We start from the raw sequence: 23,276 nt of genomic DNA, 5'->3' as shown, positions 1-23,276 counted from the left end.
CCCGAAGCATGGTGGTGTAACGTTTTGCTGAGGGGGTATTCAACTCATTTTGTGTTTGCTTCCACCACAGCTTGAACGACTCAGAAGACGAAGGACACGCATCCTGATTGAGTACCAGGAAGATAAACGTGGGTATGGGGTTCGGATACTAACAAAACGGAATATAGTTCAAGAAATGAAACTCTGATATCCAAAATACCAACCACTGGGCCCAGGGTTACGCCGTTTTCAACTTCAAGGTAGTCGTGGATTCCCCAAGCTTTGGGGGCTTTGCAGTTTAGCATAGTAATGACAAATAATGGCGAGTGGATTCTATGCGTACGCGTATGTAATCGTTTTAACATCTATCTCACCCGACAAGGCCCGTAAATTAACAACCACCTGGTGGGAGGTTCTAACTTATGACATATGTGACGAAAATCATTAGTAACAGAAATACCTCTTTGAAAGCAATATGTAAAAAATCTTGCTAAAATTTGGCTTGCGGCTTCTTAGCGCTAAGACGTCCTCATGTGTCCTTAAGAACTCTAGTAAAATGAAATGAAACGCAAAATTCATTCCGAAGAAAAAGAACAACCTTACCGCTTAGTGCTTGTATAAATGCAGATTGGTTATTCGAACGTGCTGATGAAAAAGAAGGACAGCAAGAATAAAAATCTTGTTTCACGTTTCTTGTTCCAAGAAAAAGTGATTTTCTTGGTATAGGTGTTGGACATAGTTCTAAAATGCATGCCTTAATATCGCGCTTCCTTTGCTTATTTTTTTTCACTTACATTGCAGAGGCTGGTCCAACAGCTAAGAGCAACATGCAACGGACATGCAACGACGAAAAATCAGTGAGTGTCAGTGCGGTACTCGAACCCGCATCTTCTAGTTGCCCGTCAGGTGGCTCCCAATTGTACCACGCTGTCTTTCTTTTTTCTTTTTCCAGTCAGTAGATTATTTACGTACTATACACCATAGCTAGCTAACCATGCTTTTTAGATATATGCAAGGCGATGGCGCCCACACTCCAACGTCAATTCCAGCTTCAACCTCGCAATACGTATGCGTCGACTCCACTAAATGCAAATCTACTTCAAGTTCCCAGTTTCATGTGCTGTTCACTTTCGAAAGCAATATGTAAGTACAGAGTGAAAAGCCTCCTGCGAAATACACCCGAAGGCTCCTCAATTGAGTCATTAGCATCGGATATTTTCCTTGCTCACAACAGGGCGCACAATCCCAGTCAGACAGTAGCTCTCGCGTTTCAGTGTTCAATGGAATCAATGATACTGTCAGCAAAGCTTCAGGGATTTTACTACTAGTCTATTACATGGCAACATAGGCACTTATCGGGAAGTGTGTGACGTGAGTTCGGTAATATCAAATTTGCGAAACCGCGGTTGAGAACCTACACGCAGAAAAGCCACGATTATCCCAGCGCTCCACGCCGACAGTACACCGGTATGTCGTTAAGTTAGACACACCCTTCACCCACCCCGCATTCTTTCTTAAATTTTTTCATCCACTCTCATTTCCACCCAAACGCAGAAGCCGATGGCGGCAATTTTAGAACACGAATTGCAAAGGCTGATTCAACACAATTAGCACGAATAGAGCACTTAAACTCTCATCAACGGCCGTTTCTTCCTTCGCTTAATTATCACTGGGTCGTTAAATGAAGAAATCATGCTTCCAGTTTTACATTTGCGAAGACATCGGATTATACTTGAACCGTACGTGCTTCCCCTTGGACTAACAAAAATAACAAAGTGCCATTGAGCCAAAAATTGGAGCGCTCATTATGAGAGAACAGGAACCACGAACGAGAGGGCACGTTCGGTCCCAGTTGGGGAGGAAATTTCGACTGATTTCAGCACGACTTCCCATAGGCACGTGTTGTACCGAGAACGGTAGTGCATGGTCGTAATGACAGTCGACCGGCTTGTCGTTGTTCACCTCACTTGTGCAGGCGGTGTCACGACTGTAGCTGAGATGAGAAGGAATGAAGGTTGAAAATAGATTAAAGAGGGGTCTTGAAGGAGGCGTGCGGGACTGCGAGTTTACGAGTATCTTTCGGTGAAAGAAGCCTCTAGGGTGTCGGATGTCGTCCAACGTGCCATGTCTGGAGTGTGAAAATGTCTCCGTCGCCTCATTGTATGCGCGACACTCTCTGAGGATATGTTCGATAGATCCAGTTTTCTGGCAGCGTTTGCAATTTGCGTTGTCCACGCCGAGCCAGTTCGCAGAATATGCAGCATGGTTTTTGTGGTCCGCGGGAAGCCGTTCGTTCATGGGAAGACTTCACCGCTGATCTTGCACTGGCAACAAGTGATAGGAAAGTGCAGTTGCGACAAATCACATGCAGGTTCAACTCTAGAATCTCGTACGCAGTAGTGGACAACAACAGTAATACTTTAGCGCATTTCTGTTATGTATGTACGTACAGTGACATTGCTTCTCCGAAAGTGTTTGCGTTTGCAACGTAGGGTAAGGTGGGGCAAGACGCAACATTTTTACTTGACGCCGCCTGTCTCAGAGACGCGTTGCTCCATGCGGTTGAAACTTCACTCATAGGTGGCTCTGCATGTCCGCTTTATTGGACGTGAGAATTGTCTGGATCCGTGTATGCGTTGAAGAGAAAGAAAAAAAAATCGGTTACTTCTGCCTGGAACGTAAAAAGGCGCGATTTTCTGTAGTCCCCTTTCTTATAATCTGCGAAGCAGCGTTTTGCAGGTTTATTCTGTCAATGTAAGTTCACATCCTAGTTCTTTATTCATTCATCTAGACATATGCGACAACAATAACAACAATAAATGATGACGATGAGATGGGGTAATACACAAGCTGTACTCAACACACATGGAAATGTTACCAACAAGTCAACTGGGGCATTTGGCGCTCTCTGGAAAGTCCGTTCCTAATGTTTTCTCTTTCTTTTTTTCCGCTGCTGCGTCAGGGAAGATCATTATTTAACTCCGCCGGCTTTTTATGGCCCAAAATTGCAGCATTCACTCATATTACAGCACATTCCTGCACTGATACTTGTGAAAGTGTGTCGTCACAGAATCAAAACAAGGCCTCTCTCTCTCTCTCTTTTCCACGTCATGATCATGGCTTTACATCATTTCAACAGCAACACGCCTGTTCTGACGCATATCTTTACTGTTATAACAGTAAAGATATGCGTATACGCTTGGATAATGTCATCATAGAAGCAGACCACAATACTTGGGAGTAGTGGGACTATGACTATAGATGGGACCAGAGCGAGCTGGATGTAATGGACTATATGTAATGGACTATTATAATATTTGACTGAAGGACGAGAAGAAAAACGGAGACATCAAGCACAAAGGAACGAGACTCAAGGTAAATGTTGCCTTCGATATCGACCAAGTTATTTCCCAACCTAAAAGTGCTCCTTCTTGAATGCATAAAATAACCTATAGAGCAGACATACGCCTGAAAGCATTGAGTAAATAAGTAAAGAGGCAAGCCAGCTGCTGTAAGTAAGTGATAAGTAGGTAAGCAAGCACGCAAGCAAGCTGGGACTTGTAAGTAATTTTTTCCGGTGGGACTTTTACTGTGGCACCTGTGGGACTGTTGAGTACACTGAACATATCTTATTATCCTGTCCACGGTATCAGAAGCACAGACTATCTCTACAAGCTTCTTTAGCTCGGCTGGATGGCAGACCATTTGATGTCGTTAAGGTTCTGGGCCCTTGGACACCCGACCATCAGTTTCACGTCATGCAAGTGTTTGTGCGATTTTGCGCAGACTCCAAGTTGGTGGACACAGCGTGACTGACAGTGTGTGTGAGTGACTGACTGAGAGTCTTTGTCACTCATTGGTGCTATTGTAGATAGCCATTTGTGTTTTCCTAAGGGATCTGGAGTAGCCGGCTCTCGTAATGAGTGCCTATTTCTCTTTTTTTTTTTCTTTTCTAATCAAGTCAACTCTACTCAATCTTTTCCTTGAGCATCAGGAACATAAAGGAAACAGTCCCGTTTTCCTCCTCATATTCAAGGAAAATGTTACATGTGAATGCATGCGTCGTATCGAATTCTTTCAATGCAAAATTCGAATCGTTCCGTGAACTGCAACACATTTGGTCATGGACATTCTCTGCTGCCCGCGGTCGCTTTTTGGATGTAACACATCCCTTTTCTGTTATGTCATGTCCTCCACAGTACGTGGTAGAGCTAGCGGGCAGAGGTGGGGAAATTACTTTTATTTTGTAATGCATTACCATTACTCATTACTTGTATAAAAAACTAATGCATTACATTACTCATTACTTTTTGGATAATAGTAATGCATTAGTAATGCCATTACTTTAACGAAGTAATGGCATTACTCTGGCATTACATTTACGTTTTAGGGCATAAGCCTCAAAGGTGCTATGCATAAGGTTTTTCCTTACTTTTTTTGCTATAGGCAATAGCCACCCGAGTATCCCCAAATCGGTGCCACTAAATCCCCGAAGAAGAGAGTCTGATAGGCAAAAGCTATAGATAAGATTTATTGCAGATGATGCCTTTTCTAGCATTATGGAGCCGGCGGATCAGGCCCAGCCTACAGCTCTGTCCTGGCAGAGAAACTACCTCTGATAGCACAAGAGAAGCTAACACGGTACCATACCAAAACAGTGAATCCCTACAGCAATTGTTACGCATTACCCTCATAGAGGTTATGTTTCTATTTCATTGATTTTCCTTTACTTCAAATGATATCATCATGTAGACACTTGTGACACACACCGCCGACTGTTGAACTCTTGCAGAATTCCCCAGGCTGCGCCTTTCTCTTTCCTTGTTGCCCTGTGCTCATTGTTAAAGGCGGGTTGAAGAGAACCTGGATGTTCCCAATTTTCACGTGGCGAATGAACATTCGACAAAAGTAATGAGTAATGCCACCCTGCATTACTCAGTTGAAATGTAATGCATTACCATTACTCATTACTTGCTGGCAAAACGTAATTCATTACCATTACCCATTACTCAAAAGTAATGCATTACCGGTAATGCATTACTTTGTAATGCATTACTCCCCACCTCTGACCTCTCAGAGCTTGGGTGCACGGACAAACGGACGGACAGATGTTTCTCTCGCAACACTCCTTGGCCCTGTGCTGCGAGCTAACCAGTGGAGAGTCACAAAAGCGGTGCTCCGCTTTCTGCGTGACACGGACCTCCTGGGCTCCCTGTGAGCCGAGGTTCTTTTTCACTTCTTTCTTCTTGTTTTCATTATTCTTTTTTTTAAGGGAATAGCAAGCCGGCGTGCTGCATGGCTGACCTTTCCCCTTTCTTTTTTTTTCTGCCAATAAATCCCCCCCCCCTCAAATATTTGGCGACAGGTTGTGAATTCGATTCCGGACGTGAACGCTATCAGCCTTTCGGCAGGGTACAAATTGCTTATAGATACTACGCCGTCTTTTCAAGGGATGTAAATACGGAGTGCCGTGTGCTCAGCTTTGGGCGCACGTGAAGGAAGCCTGTTGCGTCACTTGTGATCATTGTTGTCTCGGGACGTAAGGCAACAAATTGTCATTTGCAAGAGAGAGAGATAGAGAGATAGATATACTCATGCAGCAAGCAACGACCTCCTACTGAGCAAGAGCCCATGACGCCCTGATCGGCACTGTTCTGTTACTTAGCCGGCGCGGAGCGAACCTCTGAATTTCACGTGAAGGCATGTGACTGGAAACAGAGGAGTACCTCGGATCGCCACAAAAATCCTTCCGTAAGGCGCGCAGCGAGCGTCAGCGAATCCACGTAAAGAATCGCACGTGGCCGGGTGCCACGGCGTGATTGCGCAGTGATTCGGCGCAGTGATTCGGGCATCACCGGCAAGACTAAGCCGCCCTGGTCACGTGTACGGTGCAAGCGGGACCTTGCGACCCTCTCCATCGAACCGCCCCAGGGAAAACGGAACGCGTGCCTAGTAATGGCAGTACTAATTGGTGGTGGCGGCGTGGCAACGACTCCTAGGAACCACGGGCGACTGTAGTAACGGGCCACTTGCAGATGAGCGCGAAAAGTGATGGGCAAATCAACAAACTTAAGCTGCCGCAGGACAGCTCTGCAACGATTAAACACACGTGGCCAGTGCGATATACCAGTGCAATCAAAAGTCACACCAAGAATTTTGACATCTGTCCTCACTGGAACACTGAAAGGAGCCCCGCAGGAAGGCTGAAGGTTCAAAAACAGTGCGGCACTTTTTGATCTATTCAGTCTTGCCCCTGAAACAGCTCTGTAGTATTCAAACGCCTTCAAAACAGGCCCTAGGGAACACTCGCGAGAAACGATCACAGAGATGTCGTCCGCGAACGCAAAAACAGGTGGGGGGCATCCATTGGGCAGTGGCAATGTAACAGGAAGCGAGCACAGTCTCTCGAGTAGAGGATTGGTGGCGATGGCGTACAAAGCGGGAGAGAGAGGACATCCTTGACGGACCCCACAAGTTACATCAAAGGGGGACGACAGTCCGCCAGCGACAGAGACAACGCTTCTAGCGCCCCTATACAACGTTTCCACATACCTGACCCAAACAACGGCGAACCCATATATACCCTCAGCCGAGAGAACAGGTATGCGTGTCACACACGATCAAATGCCTTTGATTGATCGAAGGACGCCAGCACAGCGGGGTCATGGTCACTGTTAATCCAGTGCGTGGCATCGCGAAGAGCGATGCTATGAAGGTCTGAGGACCTGCCGGGGACAGAACATGCTTGACAAGGATGTAACACTTTCTCCAACAGAGGTGAAACGCGCAATAGGAGAGTTTTAGCTAAGACCTTATAATCACTCGTCAGTAAAGTAATCGGATGATAAGCATCTGGGTCCAGTTTTCGAGACTTGTCTTTGTAGAGAACAACAACAACAACACCATTCTGCATGCTGGGGCATAGCAACCCCTGGGTTAAGCAGATGTTAAAAACCCCTTCAAAAACAAAGCGCTACCTGCGGCAAAGCAAGCGCCGCCTGTGGCACGCAAGGGATCATGGTATGATATGATACCTAACACGGATATGATAGCTGGATATGACACCTATATATATGTATTGGCATCATTGGATATATGTATTGGCATCATCGTGGAAGACCAGCCATATTGGCTGGCTCCCTTTAACGCAACAAACGCACTAGTCTACAACCATCGCAACGCCAACACCCAAAGACGAGCTCACGGCAGGTCTGGGATTGATGTACGTGCTAGATGGCACCTCGCAACAAACCAAAACTCACGGAGAGTTGCTCGTGGGACAGCAGCACGAAGGATATTAGAAGCGGATGACATACCTACCATTGCTTTCTTCGAAGAGGGTCGCTGATTGCTACCGCCTACCAAACTGGACGGCCCCAAGAACTGCTCTCTCCCTGTATAATACTCTACGGATGCCCGCTCTGACGCTGTTCAGTACCTCAACGGCGGTGCGAGCACGGCCACCGTGCACAGCTATGCAGCGTGCTATCCAGACCTGGTAGTTTATTTCTACCGCCAGGAGTACAAACTGGCGTCTATCACCGACCGGAACTGGGAGCGAGCTCAGTAACTGGACCGTGCCCCACCGAATGAACGGAATGCCGTAAAGCCCCTCAGCCTTGTGCCACAAAAAATCCGGGAGTAGACAGTTGCGAAAAGCGTGCTCCGACGTTTCAAAGGTAGGGCAGAAAGGGCAAAAAAACCTGGTCAAAAAAAAGCGGGACAACCTGTCCCTGAGAGGTAAAACGTCGTGCGCAAGACGCCACTGCAAGCTTGCACGGCGCGCATCCAACCAGCCGGCCGTAATATGAAGCCACGCGATCGGGCGAGGCACTTCTGGAGCTCGCCGTCGGAAGGAGCTCCAGAAGAGCGGCATAAAACTGCGTGACGGACCAGACAAAGAAATCCTCCGACGGGAATGATGCGCGTAGGCGACGGACGTTCACAACGTACTCTCTCAAGTGCGAGGCCACAAACTCAGAGCGCGGTCTATTCTGCACAAGCGGGCAAAACAGACGTACGTCTGGACCTAAGCAGTATTGCAGGAGATCGTCTAGCCAGTCTGGTGCTAATTGGTGTCGCCGGCGGATCTCGTCTATATCTATAGCTATAACGAACTACAGTGCTACTGACTAGACCAGGCTGTACTAATACGTATTACCAATAACTACTGTGACCACATATATGGAAGTGCGTGTTTCATTTTTCTGTGTGCGTTTTATTCTTGTTGTTGGCATGCCCCTGTATCTGCCCTGCAAGAAAGAAAAAAACGAAAAAGGAAACAGGAACGGAAGAAAGCGAGTGGTTGATGTTTTATGGCGCATTAGCAACTATGGCCATGATGCGCCAGAGAAAAACAAATAATAGACAAGTGACCTAAAAGCTACAGCACGATAGACCTAAAACTAACGTTGTAATAACGGTGATTGAACATTATCAACAACTTTACGTGATGATGATTGGAGAGTTACATCTCCAGGGGCGCTGCACCCTACACCCATTGAAATCTGGCATTAGTAAAAGCTTCGTATACAAATTTAAAGCATTTAAATACCCAGTGTCTTTAAAACGTTCAAGATCATCAAAAACGGCAAGAAGGCAAACGGTAACAATAGTGCTGAGTGAAGCGGTATGCGATATAACTCCTGAAAGCGACGGTGATGTTAAAAAAAGGGGTGATGAAATGAGTATATGGACGACGGAGAGCTGCTCACCACACTGCGCACACTGGGGTGGCTCTTCTCCGCGGAGGAAGAACCCATGAGTTAGACATGTGTTGCCCACCCTCAGGAAACACCTCTTGTAAGCAATTCGGTGGTAGGCATGTACTTTCGAACATTATGTTTGATTACCATGATTTTGATTTGTTTGATTTGTTGTTGTCCCGTTTGATTATTTGCTGTTGCCATCTCCCATGATGATGATGATGAATGGGGAGTTTCATCGCCAGGGGGCGATACTCTACCCCATTACTAGTGGTGATGTGGCGAATGAAATAACGAGCCCCTTCACAATAAGGATCGAAGTCCTATGGTATCCAGAAAGGTGAAGAGAGCTTTGAGTCATAAATATTAGATTGGAGTCGGTAGGCAGACGTGCAGCCATTTCCCCCATATTCGCATATATATAATACCTCGCGATCACCTTCCATTTATGAGGAACCCCACAGGAAACAAGGGTGGCCTAGCTGGTGTTAATTGGTTAATTGGTAAGCAATTTCAGCGCCGTCAGACATATGTCAGCACAGTTCCCTTAGAAGTCGGCCCAGGACGCACATTCCCCCAAGAGCATTAGTCGTGACGTTGCCCATTTCTGTGAGGCCGACAACAGCGAGCTCTTTCAGAAGCACCACCACCACTAGTAGTTTCGGCTTGTGATACCATTTTATTGCCAACTGTAGGATGGGACAAGGGCAATAGTTGCCCGCATCACGCTTGAAAAAGAGGACTGGCCTCGCCCTAACATTCAATGTGATACTATTCTCCATTTTGTATTTGTGATTTGTATTTTTGCCGCCATATCAGGTTAGTGTCAATAGTCCGACCCTATTCACGTCTGACACGAGTAGGTTTACCGCTTTGCACAGAACCGCAACGGATCATGCTGCATACCTTGCAGAAATATGGACGTTCAGTCTTCGTGGTGTCTCCACTGGCTCGGTTGTCAACGAGCGGAACTCTGCCACGTGCGGCGTTCCTTGGACTATCATTTGGACTGTTGATAATTTGCGGCGCAAAATAGACTGCCAACAAGTAGGAGAACTACCTATGCAGACAGAGGTGTATATTGTAGGAGAAGTGCTGGAGAAGTATATCATGTAGGAGAAGTACTTTGTACTTCCGATTTATTGTCGAATGCACCAAGGGTGCCTGGCCTCGTCAAGGGGGGAATGACGTTGGGGGAAGGTGCGGTCAGCCTGCTCGGGATAGGCGGCTCGGTGCACTCAGGGAGAGAAAAGAGGGAAGGGTGAAAGAGGGAGGAGGAGATGATGGTGGCCCAGGAGAGGGAGTGATGTGCAGTCCTCATCTCATGCACTCTCTTCCTCAAAAATTGTGAAACGAGCACGCGCTTTAATATATATGTAGATTGCCAAACTTTGGCATGCAAATGAAGCGAAACCAGAACTACGCACTTCTTGAGCGCAAAAAGACGGAAGGGGCGTCCGCGCCGGAGGGCCACGTGTTTTGGTAGCGACCGAGCTGAATGGAATAAACGCTCATCGGCTGGCCAGATAGACCGCTTTCCGGCCCAGGGACCCTATTCCGACCCGTGTCGGTAGCGCGAACGTATCGTTCGAGAGCGAGCGCACGGGTATGTGACGCAACGTAACGCTAGCGATGACAATTTGGTATTCCCTTCGCTCCAAACGCGCCGTCCGTAGGCGACAGTGTCGCTCGCGGGAACGACGATAGCTGCAAGCATACCTGTTTACATTATTTCTAAAACGTAATTACATTACATTACTCATTACTCCTGGTAGAATTAAATTAAGTTTCATTACATTTCAATTGCAGTAATGAGTAATGTAATTACATTACAATTACTACGAAAAAGTAATGACATTACAAAGTCATTACTTTACCATTACTGGCACACATGTTCCCGAGTTTTTTGGAAGGCACAACCGACAAAAACAGCGAAGTTGACGAAACTTGCCTTCCCCGAAACCAGAGGTGGGGAAATTACTTTTATTTTGTAATGCATTACCATTACTCATTACGTGCATAAAAAAACTAATGCATTACATTACTCATTACTTTTTGGATATTAGTAATGCATTAGTAATGTCATTACTTTAACGAAGTAATGGCATTACTCTGGCATTATATTTACATTTTAGGGCATAAGCCTCAAAGATGCTATGCATAAGTTTTTCCCTTGCTTTTTTTTTTTTTTTTTTGCTGTAGGCAATAGCCACCCGAGTATCCCCAAATTGGTGCCACTAAATCCCCGCAGAAGCGAGTCTGATAGGCAAAAACTATCGATAAGATTTATTGCAAATACCTTTTCTAGCATTATGGAGCCGGCGGATGAAGTTCAGCCTACGGAAAAACTGGCAGAAGAACTACCTCTGACAGCACAAGAGAAACTAACACGGGACCGTACCAAAACAGTGAATCACTACAGCAATAATTACATGTTACCTTCATAGAGGCTATGTTTCTATTTCACTGATTATCCTTTACTCCAAATGTACACAGGAGAAAATCGGTGATATCATCATGTAGACACTTGTGACACACACCGCCGGCTGTTGAACTCTTGCAGAATTCCCCAGGCCGCGCCTTTCTCTTTCCATGTTGCCCTGTGCTGATTGTTAAAGGCGGGTTGAAGAGAACCTGGATGTTCCAAATCTTCGCGTGGCGCAATGAACATTCGACAAAAGTATGAGTAATGCCACCCTGCATTACTTAGTCGGAATGTAATGCATTACCATTACTCATTACTTGCTGGCAAAATGTAATTCATTACCATTACTCATTACTCAAAAGTAGTGCATTACCAGTAATGCATTACTTTGTAATGCATTACTCCCCACCTCTGCTAGCGGGGAAAGTACCTGTAGACGGTCTTAGTTATGTTTAAACATGCTAGGTTGAAACATGCGTGGTAGAGCCAGCCGGCTTTTTGCCTGGCTAGAGTATCGCCCATGGCGACGAAACTCCCCATTCATTATCTCCAAATAAAGTTGTTGCTGTTTACCTGGCTAACCTTTCCTTTCTCTCTCTTTTTTATAATAAACATATCCCCCCCCCCCCCCCCCCAGTCAGACATCACCCCAAAATGAGCTGCCCGTATCCGTGAATTGCAAATGCCGATTCTACCAATAAGACTCAATTCAAGCTGTCTGAGCAAATCCATATTACGGATGGGTGATTATTAAGTTTGTCTATGCAGACCCATGAATGACTTATCAATGGGGAGCTCACGGCGGGGGCCAACTGTCGTTAATTATTGCTCGTTCTACTTTAAGTATTTTTAAATCATGATGTTGCAGCGAATATATTGTTCAACTTTGTCTCCCACACTTCCCCCCTGTAAAATGTGTCCTCGTCTGTGTTTTTTTTTTTCTTTTTTTTTTCTGTATCTGTTCTTTCAGGTTACGTTGGCGGCATATTTTAACAGCTTGTTGCTTGTAAACCCAGCGTAAGAAGTTATACATGTGCCGGGGAACGCTAAGTATTTTTAATTTGCTAGTAAACTGCAGCTCGGGACAACGTCTGCTGGGAAATAATCCCCCATTTGTCAAGCAACAGTGATCTATGTTCCCGACTGGCTTGCTGATCGTGACGGCTACGTAGCCGACTTCTTTTGTTTTAGACCCAGTGTTATGTGCATGCAGTGCAGTTTTGCCGCCGTACTTGACAAGGAATGCGCGGTTGGTGGCAACTTCGACACAGTGTTGCCCGTAATTTTCAATTTTGATTTTCTAAAAAAATATTAAAAAGAACTAGTGCAATTGTGATGAAAATTGTGACGTAAGTGTATACTGAGGGCTCAGGTTATTGAATAGATAGATTTCAGCTCTACCGCTTTACAGTACCTTTAACAGTACTCTTAAATCGATCATTACATAATGCGAGTTGTGAATTTGAATGTCTAAGAATGTGTCCGAACGACTGTGATGACGAAGTTTCCAATTTCCAACCTCCCTCTAGAAAAAGTTCAGGAGTAGAAGTATCTTGCAGTTCCGGCAAACCTAAAGTGGTCTGTCCACATTGCTTCTGTTGTCGCATAAACGGCCCGCAAGCTTCTCTACGCAAAACAATACGCGACCAAACTAAGCGAAGTGTTACCAACACCAGCTTGCTTGTATTTTGTTTATTAGTTCTACAATGAAGCTTACAGCCTACACATCGCTAATTCTTCATGCTTTAAACATGACTACTTTCTATGGGACCCATACGCAGTACAGATTAGCTTGCTGGAAAGCTTTCAGCAGAAAGCGTGGCGATTTATCTGCAAGTCGTATGGGAGAGAGACACCAATAACATCGTTGTAGGCTGTACGTGGACTTGCGATTGCTAGCTTATCGAAGAAACGCCAAGCCCTTAAACTTTTTGAGCGACATAGTACATGGTAAAATCGCGCTGAAGTTCCGTGATTACTCAAGGAGTGAGTGAATGCATGAAAAAGAAAAAAAAATTAGAAAAGTACTTAAGTGATTACTTAAGTTATATAATACGACGTTGACGGCATCATTTTCTTGAGCATGAGGCGGGTGGTAAGGACACAGACACAAAGCACAACCGGACAGTCTTAACACTAGACCTTGTCTCTAGTGTTACGACTGGTATTGATCGTACAGCTTGGGGCAAAAGTTAACGGAACACCGGGGTGTCGCATTTCTCCAATGGAGCGACAACGTAGCAGCAAAAAGGAGTGGACATACATACTGAGAGGTGGATAGAATAGCCCGCCACCCGTTTCCTATTCGATAGCTTCGTGATACCTAGCAGGGAAGCGCTCTGATGAAGAAATACGCAGGTGCCGTGTTCCGTAAACTTTTGTCCCAAGCTGTATATGATAAATTTATCTTGAGTTTTGTTTCGAGAAAGTGTTCAGTTTTTTCCCCCACACAGTCCGCAGTTCAGCTGCCTTCAAGAGTGACCTGTATATCATCCTAATATTTTTTCTCGGATGCCCTCGAGAATTTTCTTAGGTTGGACAAGTTGTTTAGGTTGGACATTGTTTAGGTATGTATTCAATACCCGCCTTGGCCCTCGAATGCCGACCGGCAGTATCTTTCAAATAATAACGGTTATCCACGACACTTGTCACCATTTTACAGATAAACTACGTACTGGTGAATCTATCATGATATTTATTTGACTTTTCTTCTGTTTTGTGGCGCTCTGGATATAGAAACTCGTTAGTTAATAAATCATTATCCCCCGGAGGAACAGCTACTCCGGTCCGTTTCAAATGGGGAGAATAATTGAAAACCCATTAGAGCGCAACTGTGCATTCAATCAGGTAAACGCACTCGTGAAATTCTGCTGTCTTATCGAACTGCATTATCTTCCAGCGGGAACACCTGTGAAGTAGTGTATCTTACAGTTTGATGCAGAGCAGCCACCTTTCCAAGTATTACCTAAAACTGCAGATGCCGTATGCACGAAAGCCAGGAGCCCTAAAGTTGTCAAGATGGATGAGCTTTACGAACACAAAGTTCTCAATACCGAGAGTAGCACGTCAGGTAAAACATCTAACCGCAAATTAAATTTGTTTCGTGCGCCGCTATAGTGCTCAATTGCTCGCCGCACGGCTTATACGCCCTTTTCCAAAAGAAGGACGGAAAAATATTTATTTCCCGTTGTCTCGTGTATTCCTTCACACTGCAAATATTGACGGAACGCATGACTGGTATGCTACACTGTACACAATAACAGGAATCTCACGTGATACACGGCGCAGGAAACAATCAAATTTGTTTAAAAGAAGAAGAAGAGACAATACATAATTTATAGGGGCTCTTTCAAAGCACAAAGCACGAAAGGACGCGAAAAAACAGGAGCTCTGACGGTCAGAACTAACGTCAGAAAAGAAACCTGATGTCATGGTTTTCATCTTCGTAAACAGTGTCTGCATTTCTTGCACCTTTCAACGTGCACTAATTTCAAGTTCGAGGCTTTAGTCTCAACGGCTGATTACGAGGTTTCGTGAATAATTTGGTAGTCAATTCCCGAGATTGCAACCCTCAAAGAGAATATGCCCTCATTTCGGCGGTATCGCTCTAGGCGTGGGTTTACTTTCCATCTGATTAGAGTCTGTATTGTTGTGAGCGAGCATGGCGGTGCGTGTTTGTGTGAGAAAGGAGAGAGGAAGGGAAGGGGGGGGGGGGTAGGAGGAGGTAACTGAAATGCAGAACTTGCTTGTGGCTGGCGTTTTGCGGCACAGAGCACTTTCCGCCTGCACGGAGGAAGAGCTACGCCGAAAGTTGTGTGGACTCGTGGGGTACCACAATGCCCTTTAACCTTATAAGTCCTTGTAAAACCTTGTAAGCGCGTCTGAAGTCCTGCTTTACCCCTAGAGTCGATATCTCTATCTATGCCAATGACGTCTGCATCTGGAGTGTTGGGAAAGCGAGGTCAGGGATATACCGTAGCCTTCCGTATTCGCTGGATAGAATTTGGCGGCATCTGACAGAGGCAGGCATGGACATCAACTGAGAAAACAGCAACGTTGACCTTTACTAGGAAGCATATGCACAGATACGGTGGTGGGCAAAGTACCCAAAATTGTACTCAAAGTAAAGTACAAAGTACCCGGCGGCAATGGTACTTGAAGTACAGTACAAAGTACTATATTTTAAATGTACTTAAAATAAAGTACAAAGTACTGGGAATTGTACTTTGAAGTACTCGTCAAGTACGTACATTGCAACCGAGCTGGGGCAGTAATCAGGGAAGTTGGTACATCTTGATGAGGAAAACCTTGCAATGTATGTGCAGTGCAAAAATCAGGGCTAAGGTAGTGTGTGTGCTGGGTCTCCTCTTTAGCACGTACGGCTGTTTCTTTTTTTTATTAATGCATTTTTTTCTACATTGCAAAGTTAGTTTGCATAGCGCCATGTGTCACCGTTTGGTGGTGACAAATTTTGATGATGTGCTCGTGTTTTGATTGGGTAAATGCCAATGTAAGCATTGTTTGAAAATGCTATCTGAAGCCCAGCTAGTTAGCGCCTACCCGTGAATATGAATTGTAACAAATCGCATAATTTCAGTTTACAGCTGCTCAGGCAACCAGATTTGCTAGTGGAAAGCATTTTTATTTCCTGGTTTATTCATACATAATATACTACAAAAAAAAAAAAAGATATCCCTTGTACGTTCAACAATACTGCTTCTAGACAGGAAACTAACTTCATATTCTCCATATTTGTCTTTGCATTCCAGTCGGGTAGTTGAGTACTTGGTGAGAAAGTAATGGACAAAAGTACTTAAAGTACGGTACAAAGTACACAGTTGGGAATGTACCTAAAGTACAAGTACTCAGAAATATACTTAAAGTAGTACTTGGTACTTCAAGTACTGCCCATCACTGCACCGACATGAGTTTTCCCTTGGCAATGCCTCGCTCAGACAACTTAAACATGACAGGTACCTGGGTGTCATCCTAGACTCCAACTTGTCCTGGAAGAAACAGATCGGTTTCCTGTGCACAAAGGCGCATCGGTGGATCTCTCTCATCCTTCGCTTTGCCTGTGCCGCATGGCGCCTCAATGTAACCTTAACTCCACAATTCAAGTGCAGGATCGGATACTGCGTGATACAAGCTATGCTCCAACAGTGGCCATTGGTGGTGGACATTGTGCATGTCCTCGTACAATATGCGGCCTACGAAACGGAGAGGCCGCTGCTCCGTATTCAGTTGGGTACTGTCAGCAGCAAGTCATTTAACCGGGCTGAACCTCGTGAACCTGCCCTTGGCACTGAGTCTGGTAAAATCACCTATGTTGCACTCCGAAATCTCGATGGAAGGTCACTCCAAGCTCTCCCTTCACGTTTATAATACCTGTTTCAAACAGCCAGGGTATAGTATCTACTCACATGTGCTATCTGCGTAGCTGGGAGAAATAAATGAGATATACAGGCAGCAGATATGAGGGAAAGGAGTCAAACGGACTCTTATAACGTAGCCGCAGTTGCTTCGCGGTGCTAACACGGAACAAAAAAAAAGACTCCTATAAAAAGTCAGTTTTGTCTTCTTCCGTTACTTATCTTGCCTGTACGTAGTTTATTTTTTACATGAATAACTTCGTGGCCGTTCGAACTTTCATCTTTTAACGAACTTATATAGTATCTATGTAGTATCCATATAATATCTGTAGTACAGTAGCCTGGAGTAGCCAGTCCCGAGTGGCTCGAGACTAACATCTCCATTTTTTTTTCTTTTAAAAATCAATTAGTCGATCAATCAATCTGTAGTACAGTATTTCTTTAGTATTTCACTGCGTGCTTCATTGTCTTCTCCTGTAATGCTGAATTCTACTGACAGTTATATAAGCACTGGTTATAAAACGTCGTCGTCCACACACGGCGTCCTGGTACTGTCCGCAACCGTTTTATACACAGAGCAATTTTGCAAGATCTTACGTTGGTACGCTTCATTAGTCTATGCATAGATGAGAAAGATAGCCGGTTTTTCTGCTTGCATGTTTGAGTCTCGTGTGCCCATTCAAATTCCTGTGATTAACTCTCCACGTCACAAGCCCATGTAATCTGAATTGAAAGGGCTTCCGTTTCAAAGCTCGCAAAGTGCTTGCATAATGAGTGCTTTTCACGAGTGTTAATCAAGGAGACTGTGTAGCTGTCGAGAAAAACATTTGACATCCAGCCTTTGGGAAGTTGATTGGGTTGTGACCGTCACCTGATACATGCACGGTCTGGTTGCTGAGATTTTTCTCGTGGGCGCTGCAGTGCGGGAGGTACGTTTTGTGCAGGGAGACACTTTTTGCTGCCTGATCAATTATGCCCCTCACACAAGGCATTCTGTTTCGTTGATAATGCTCTTCGGACGATACTGAGCGGCTACATGAAGCAGCGTGTTCCATGCGCTGTGTATTCAACAACCGTCAAGTGGGCAAAATTAATCCTGATCGAAAGTAACGGTTCTGAGGGTGAAACAAACAAACAGATGAACACAACACAAGCCTCAAGGTGCCGTGGACATGAACAATTGATATACCGCAGTCGTCGAAAAAGCCAGACAGCGGAGCGCACTCGATCGGCAATCGAGAGGTGTGTGGTTCGATTCCCGCTGCTGTCTGGCTTTTTCGACGACTGCCATATATATTTTTTAGATGCATCCGTACGGCGGTAGGACCGCTCATCTTTAGAGTTTTCTCGCGACCTTAAGCCCTAAATTCTTAGGATTATTATGAAGAGCCCCAGCCCTTTACTCCAACGAAATGGCAGTTGCTGGAGCTGCACGTATTGAAGCATCGTACGCTCGAAAACATACCCGCCACAGCCGCGACTCCAATGCGCTCTTTATAGCTATAATAAAAAGTACTCTTAAGAATGCAGAGGTGCAGTCCCCTGTGAGAGCAGAGGTTTACTACGCGCCATTGCCGATCTACGAGATCTTTTCTTTCTTGTACTCGTAGTACACATTCTGCCGGGTTCCCGACGTCAATTCAGGACGCCTGTTAACACTCGCCAGCTCACGGGTGCCGTTAGTCACCGCTTTCGCGTCCAGAAGCCATTTCTGCCAGTGACCCTTTCTCCATCTCTGGTTGAAAGCGCGGCAAAATTAATTTCCGGTACCGCTTTTCCTGTTTCCTCGCGCCTTTCGACAAAATGGCATTCAGCAGGGCACGAAAAGCGTGCTATAGGTTCCGCCACGTGAGCCTCCGCCGGTGCGTTGCGGTGTTTATAGTCTGTATTCTGGGTAGAAGTGACAACACGGACACAGTCACTGCGCCATCAGCGGCCCATCACCGTGCTCGCATGGGAGGAGGTGCAATTTAATCATCGAACTTTTCATTTCGTCTCTTTAATCAGTTTGAAAGAACGAGGCATAAGTTCATTTCTTATCCCAGTAACCGAAACCAACCGAGGCATCATACGGGTATCCGTTTCTTCATACAAGGTAAGTAATCATTTGCTGGAATTTACCGAGACCCACATATTAGGAATTCATACAGGTCTTTTCGTCTTCCTTTGTTTTTCGTGACGATGGATTAATGCAATCATATCTCAATTCTCGACGCAGCGGACACCAGGGAAGGATAACGGACGTATTTTGGTTACCGTTTCCATTTTCGTTACTGCTATATTTTCGTTTCCGTTATCCGTTTCTGATACCGGCCTTTCAATTTCGTTTCCGTTACTGTTTCCGGTAATGGAACGGTTGTTACAGAGCTGCGGGAGGACAGTCCGTCCGGCTCTGTCAGCACCCTGTTTTGCAAAAGTGCTGCTTCGGTGTCACGCGAACACACTACACAAGTAATTTTACGCCGTTGGGATGCGCACATCTTGCAAACTTTAAAAAAAAAAGTAGGAATATGTCTTCAGTCACTCGGAATCCAGCAACTCAAGATGGGCGTAACCTTCATCAAATGTCGCATTCCTAAGCGGACGCTCTCAGTCACTTATGACTTCTATGCTTTCAGTAGTAAATAATACTGCCATGACCACGGTGAAAAAAAAAAAAAAAAGAAAGAGACAAGAAGTACAAAATAAGTAACTAAAAATCGTAGGCTGTCACCCTCGTGCTATGGTGGAGTATAGTCATGTGTTGATCAGTTGATGTCATGGAGTTATGAGGACTGGGACGAGGTAAGCGACGGATGCACCCTCGATATCCAATATTGCGCTTTCTTTCCATGCTCTCGTGTAGCATTTAGAGCATTACAGGGAATGGGGTCATCAAAATACAAAAACAAAATATGGAAAGTCACTCAAATGTCATCGCACAACAGGAATAGCCATTACCCGAATTCAATACCGGACGATAAATTCGTTTCCGTTTCTGTTTCCGGTAATGGAGGACCGTGGCATGCGTTTCCGTTATCGTTACCATCTCCAATTTCGGTAATATACCGTTTCTGTTTCTGTTACCGTTACCCTTCCCTGGCGGACACTCCAACTAAAGTCTTGCTCGGCCTCTGGTGGGACGCTCTCCAACAAGGCCATCGTGCAACTCCTCACCGATTTCATGCGGCGGTTCGGGCTTACTATCAGAAGATCTCGTCTCTGCTCCCCGCTGCTTCCAGTTTGCTATCCACTTCGCCTTCAGCGATGGCCAAACTAGTTTTGCTGGACTCTGCCGCATCCACTGAGAGCCTTAGAAGGCGGGTGGACTATGCTTCAGGCATCTCTTGGACATCGTTCGTCGGCCAGTGGCTTCCTGGTCAACTGCGCGACATCATTTGGTCCTTTGCCTGGCGGATACTCCCCACACGCGACCGGCTGCATGCGTGGGACATCACGTCAACTCAGGCCTGCCCGTACTGCGGCCGGGCAGAAACGAACTACCATGTGCTATTTGAGTGCCGCATTTCCCGCATCTTTTGGACCTTGGTTAGGCGTTGCACGAATGTGCTCTGTTCCGTGCGGTGTGACCAAAGGCGCCCTGACAGGCTGAGTGTGCTAGTCACCGCGTGTGGCGCTGCAGTGTTGTGGAAGGCCGGTTGCAAGGCTGTCGCTCAACGGCGGCGGAACACCCCCATTTTCCTGCTGGTTCGACAACTGCGCATTCTCGTGACTAATAGCTTACAACGAGAGCTCTTTGCGCTCTGCGGCGACGAATTTCTACAGCGGTGGCGGTTCCACCCTTCGCTTTCTGTGCAAGGGGACACCGTATCTGTCCAAGGTGTCCCTCCATGAACAGTCCCTCTCTTTCATTTCCCATCACTCGTCTCGTGCTCCATCGAGTGTAAATAGTGCATATCCCAACTCTCCCCACTCACCTCATAGCATCATAGCTCATAGCCTCATAGCTCATGGTTTGTAAATATTGTTCTCGAGGCGCTGACCATGTACGGACCGTTCCACGCCGTATTAAATTTTCCTAACACACATATCTCAATAAGGAATACTTGTTTGGTTATCATAGTTGCGCTTTCCCCGTTTTTGTTTGATACGCGGACTCGGGGCTACAGCACCAATTAGACCATATCGAATCCGGATTGCGTAACCGAGACTAAAGTACCAGCATCGTTCATTCTCGTTGCAGCTCGTACCATGTATTTCAAATATTTAGACCCAGGAATGTCCACGTCACGCGCCACCGCAAGCGTTATCTTCAGAGATTCAGTGGCGATCATTTAGTGCATAATGGCACGACACGCAATGGTCAAGCGCTGTGAACGAGGATTCCTAGGGCCATTTCTCAATGCTATGAGTGCTAACACTGTATCTAAATAATGGCATCGTTTGTTATGTATGGCCGAGGGGTATCGGGACCGAAGCCACTTTTTTCTACCTCCTTTCGCGGCGAAAGCGCTGAAAGGCGGTCGAGGGGATGCTCCATTTCTCCTAAGGCTTGTGTATGAATAATGAATGGGAACCTTACGCTAGGACTCTAAAATATGTTTCCATTCAGGGTATCTTGGACTCAGGTGCTGGGTAGAACAGTACGGTTTGGGAATAGGGGGTGTATAATTCGGATGGTATGATAGTAGGGTAGCCGATTCGCGTTTTCTTAATACTAATATAATGAACTTACAGAAATACATATCTCCACTGCCGATGAAAGTAGAGGGTACAGGCTGGCTCTGAAGCACAGAACGGGTCAGAGCGGGTTGCATAACAGGGCAACGGAAGGCACCGTTACAATGCACAGTATTCGCTAGCTCTTAATTTGAAATCTGCAATGGATAAGTCTTTGTCCTGAAATATTGCAGTAGTATCAATTTTTACGTATATTCATTAAAATGACAAAACTGACTAAATCACCAATGAAATTCACCAATGAAATTCACCAATGAATACGAAACAATAAGGCTTTATTTTAGCGCCGCCAAGTATCCGAGAACTTTCTATGTACACACTTTCGCGCCCTTGCGTGTGTGACAGCAATTGTTGGGGAATTTCCGCCCCGTGTTGATGACTTTTAACGAGAAGTGCATACATGTTTCATTCACAGATCCCACTTCGTGCATGCGTGTTGTGAGTGGTCCTTTCATTATCCACCTCCGGTGGCCCTACATGATGTAGACTGCGAAATTGAAACGAATAAGCCAGCCGTAAAATAGAAAGCAGTAACTAGCAGTATTTATGATAGTCAGCCTAAGGCGCGGTCGCAATATACCGTCTAACATGGTCGGGAGCGTTATGCAATCATGGTTTGTTCCGGGCATAAGTGGCATCGCAAAAGAGGGTATAGCACCAGGTGACCGAAGCTGATCGCGGAACACCGCCAAATGAGTGAATCCGCCATGTTGTGAGCCAGAGTTACCTGTGCGTGGCGGAGTTTTTCTGCGTTTGTAACATATAAACATTTTTAAAATGAGTGTATGAAACACACTATAAGACGTGGTTGAGTCGTGTGACGTGCTTTTTACTATTCCCGTAGAACGTCTCGGACGTTCAAACGGTTTGAACCGACCGTGAAACTTTTTGGCTGCGGTTCAGGTTGAACTTGGATTGTTTCGTAGCACACTGTAACCCACTATCAGCCCACTTCGGATCACAATGTACCCAAAGAAGTTCTCATTCGACCGAGATTTAGCTGCGGTATTTTTTCTGCTGATAACAATGGGGAAGCATATGGCTTGCGCCGGCGTTTGGCGCGCCGAATGAGAAGAAATACATGGGAAAATGGCGACTCAGGCCCACCTGTGTGGCACGGATTCAGAACGTGCTTGGTTGGTTTGGTTTGGTGCAAGAAAAACTCGATGCAGGGTGTGCTTTTGGTTCCTCTTAAATGTCATACATAGGCGTTTCATTGTCCACTTCCACAGTGTCTGTCTTGAAATCAATATAAAAGACAGTTGCTGAATAGAATATTTATTTCACTTGTTTACGAAATGTTGTTTAGGGAAAGACAGTTGCTTACATCGATCTGGACACGCATTCCATGTTTTACAGCAAAAGGGGTAATAGAGGCCTAGAAAATTGGCACTGTGAATTCCGAAATTCATCACGGCGGGCATCTCCGCCAGTGAGGCAGGCGCGGGAGAAGTCACGTGCTTTCGATAACCGAATGGCCGAGGCCCTCGCTCCTGTGACTTCATGACTCGAAGCGTAGTCTGTTCGAGGCTCTACTCATCCCGCTAACCACGACACGTAGAAAAATAATTCTGTTTTTCTCAATACTCTGGTGTGTAGCACAATGCGTGCGTGATGCAATGACCTAAATCTATCAAAGTGCTACAACGCCATGCGTGATATGTTTTTAGGCCTCTTTTCAAAAGGAGTCATTTCGTTTACCACTCCTGTCTTGTGGGTTTGCACTTCCTCTTGTACTTAGCTTCAAATTCGGGCAGATGAGTTTTCGCGCCCCAGTTTGTGTTCTAACCCAAGCAGCACACTATATTGGACCCATATTGGCTGGTCATTGGCGATACAGGTCCAATATGGGGAAAATCCTGGCAATATGGGCACGCCCGTATACACCCCATATTAGCTGAAAATGCAGAAAATGGTACGTACCCCTGTTGTACAAATGCCCAAGCAGCACGGCAAGATGGGAGGTTGAAGCGTGTGAAATTCCCAATTCAATACGTCGTTACATCCAACAACCTACACAAGCAGCAAAGGGATATGTACATGTTCTCTGTCATGCCGGATCTCTGAATGTGTGTGCCTGTGCGGCCAATATACTGTTGTTCTACTGTGAAATCT

The 23,276-nt window shown here is 45.6% G+C and overlaps 2 protein-coding genes across 3 annotated transcripts in view; one reads left to right on the top strand and one right to left on the bottom strand.

Annotated features, from left to right (window-relative positions):
• The window catches only part of LOC135377525 (prolactin-releasing peptide receptor-like), a 774,729-nt gene that overhangs the window by 232,405 nt on the left and 519,048 nt on the right, over positions 1-23,276 (top strand). For both annotated transcript variants that reach the window (XM_064610011.1, XM_064610010.1), the window contains one exon: positions 781-836. In XM_064610011.1, the coding sequence (XP_064466081.1) occupies positions 807-836 (30 nt within the window). In that variant the 5' untranslated portion in view covers positions 781-806. The remainder of the gene's footprint in view (positions 1-780; positions 837-23,276) is intronic.
• LOC135377526 (neuropeptide F receptor-like) overlaps positions 1-23,276 on the bottom strand; it is a 414,003-nt gene that overhangs the window by 286,076 nt on the left and 104,651 nt on the right. The gene's annotated exons all lie outside the window — the stretch shown is intronic.

Source organism: Ornithodoros turicata, chromosome 1 (assembly GCF_037126465.1).
Source record: "Ornithodoros turicata isolate Travis chromosome 1, ASM3712646v1, whole genome shotgun sequence".
Lineage (NCBI taxonomy): Eukaryota > Metazoa > Arthropoda > Arachnida > Ixodida > Argasidae > Ornithodoros > Ornithodoros turicata.
The sequence above is the reverse complement of the archived record's forward strand: the minus strand, read 5'-3'. Positions and strand labels throughout refer to the sequence as shown.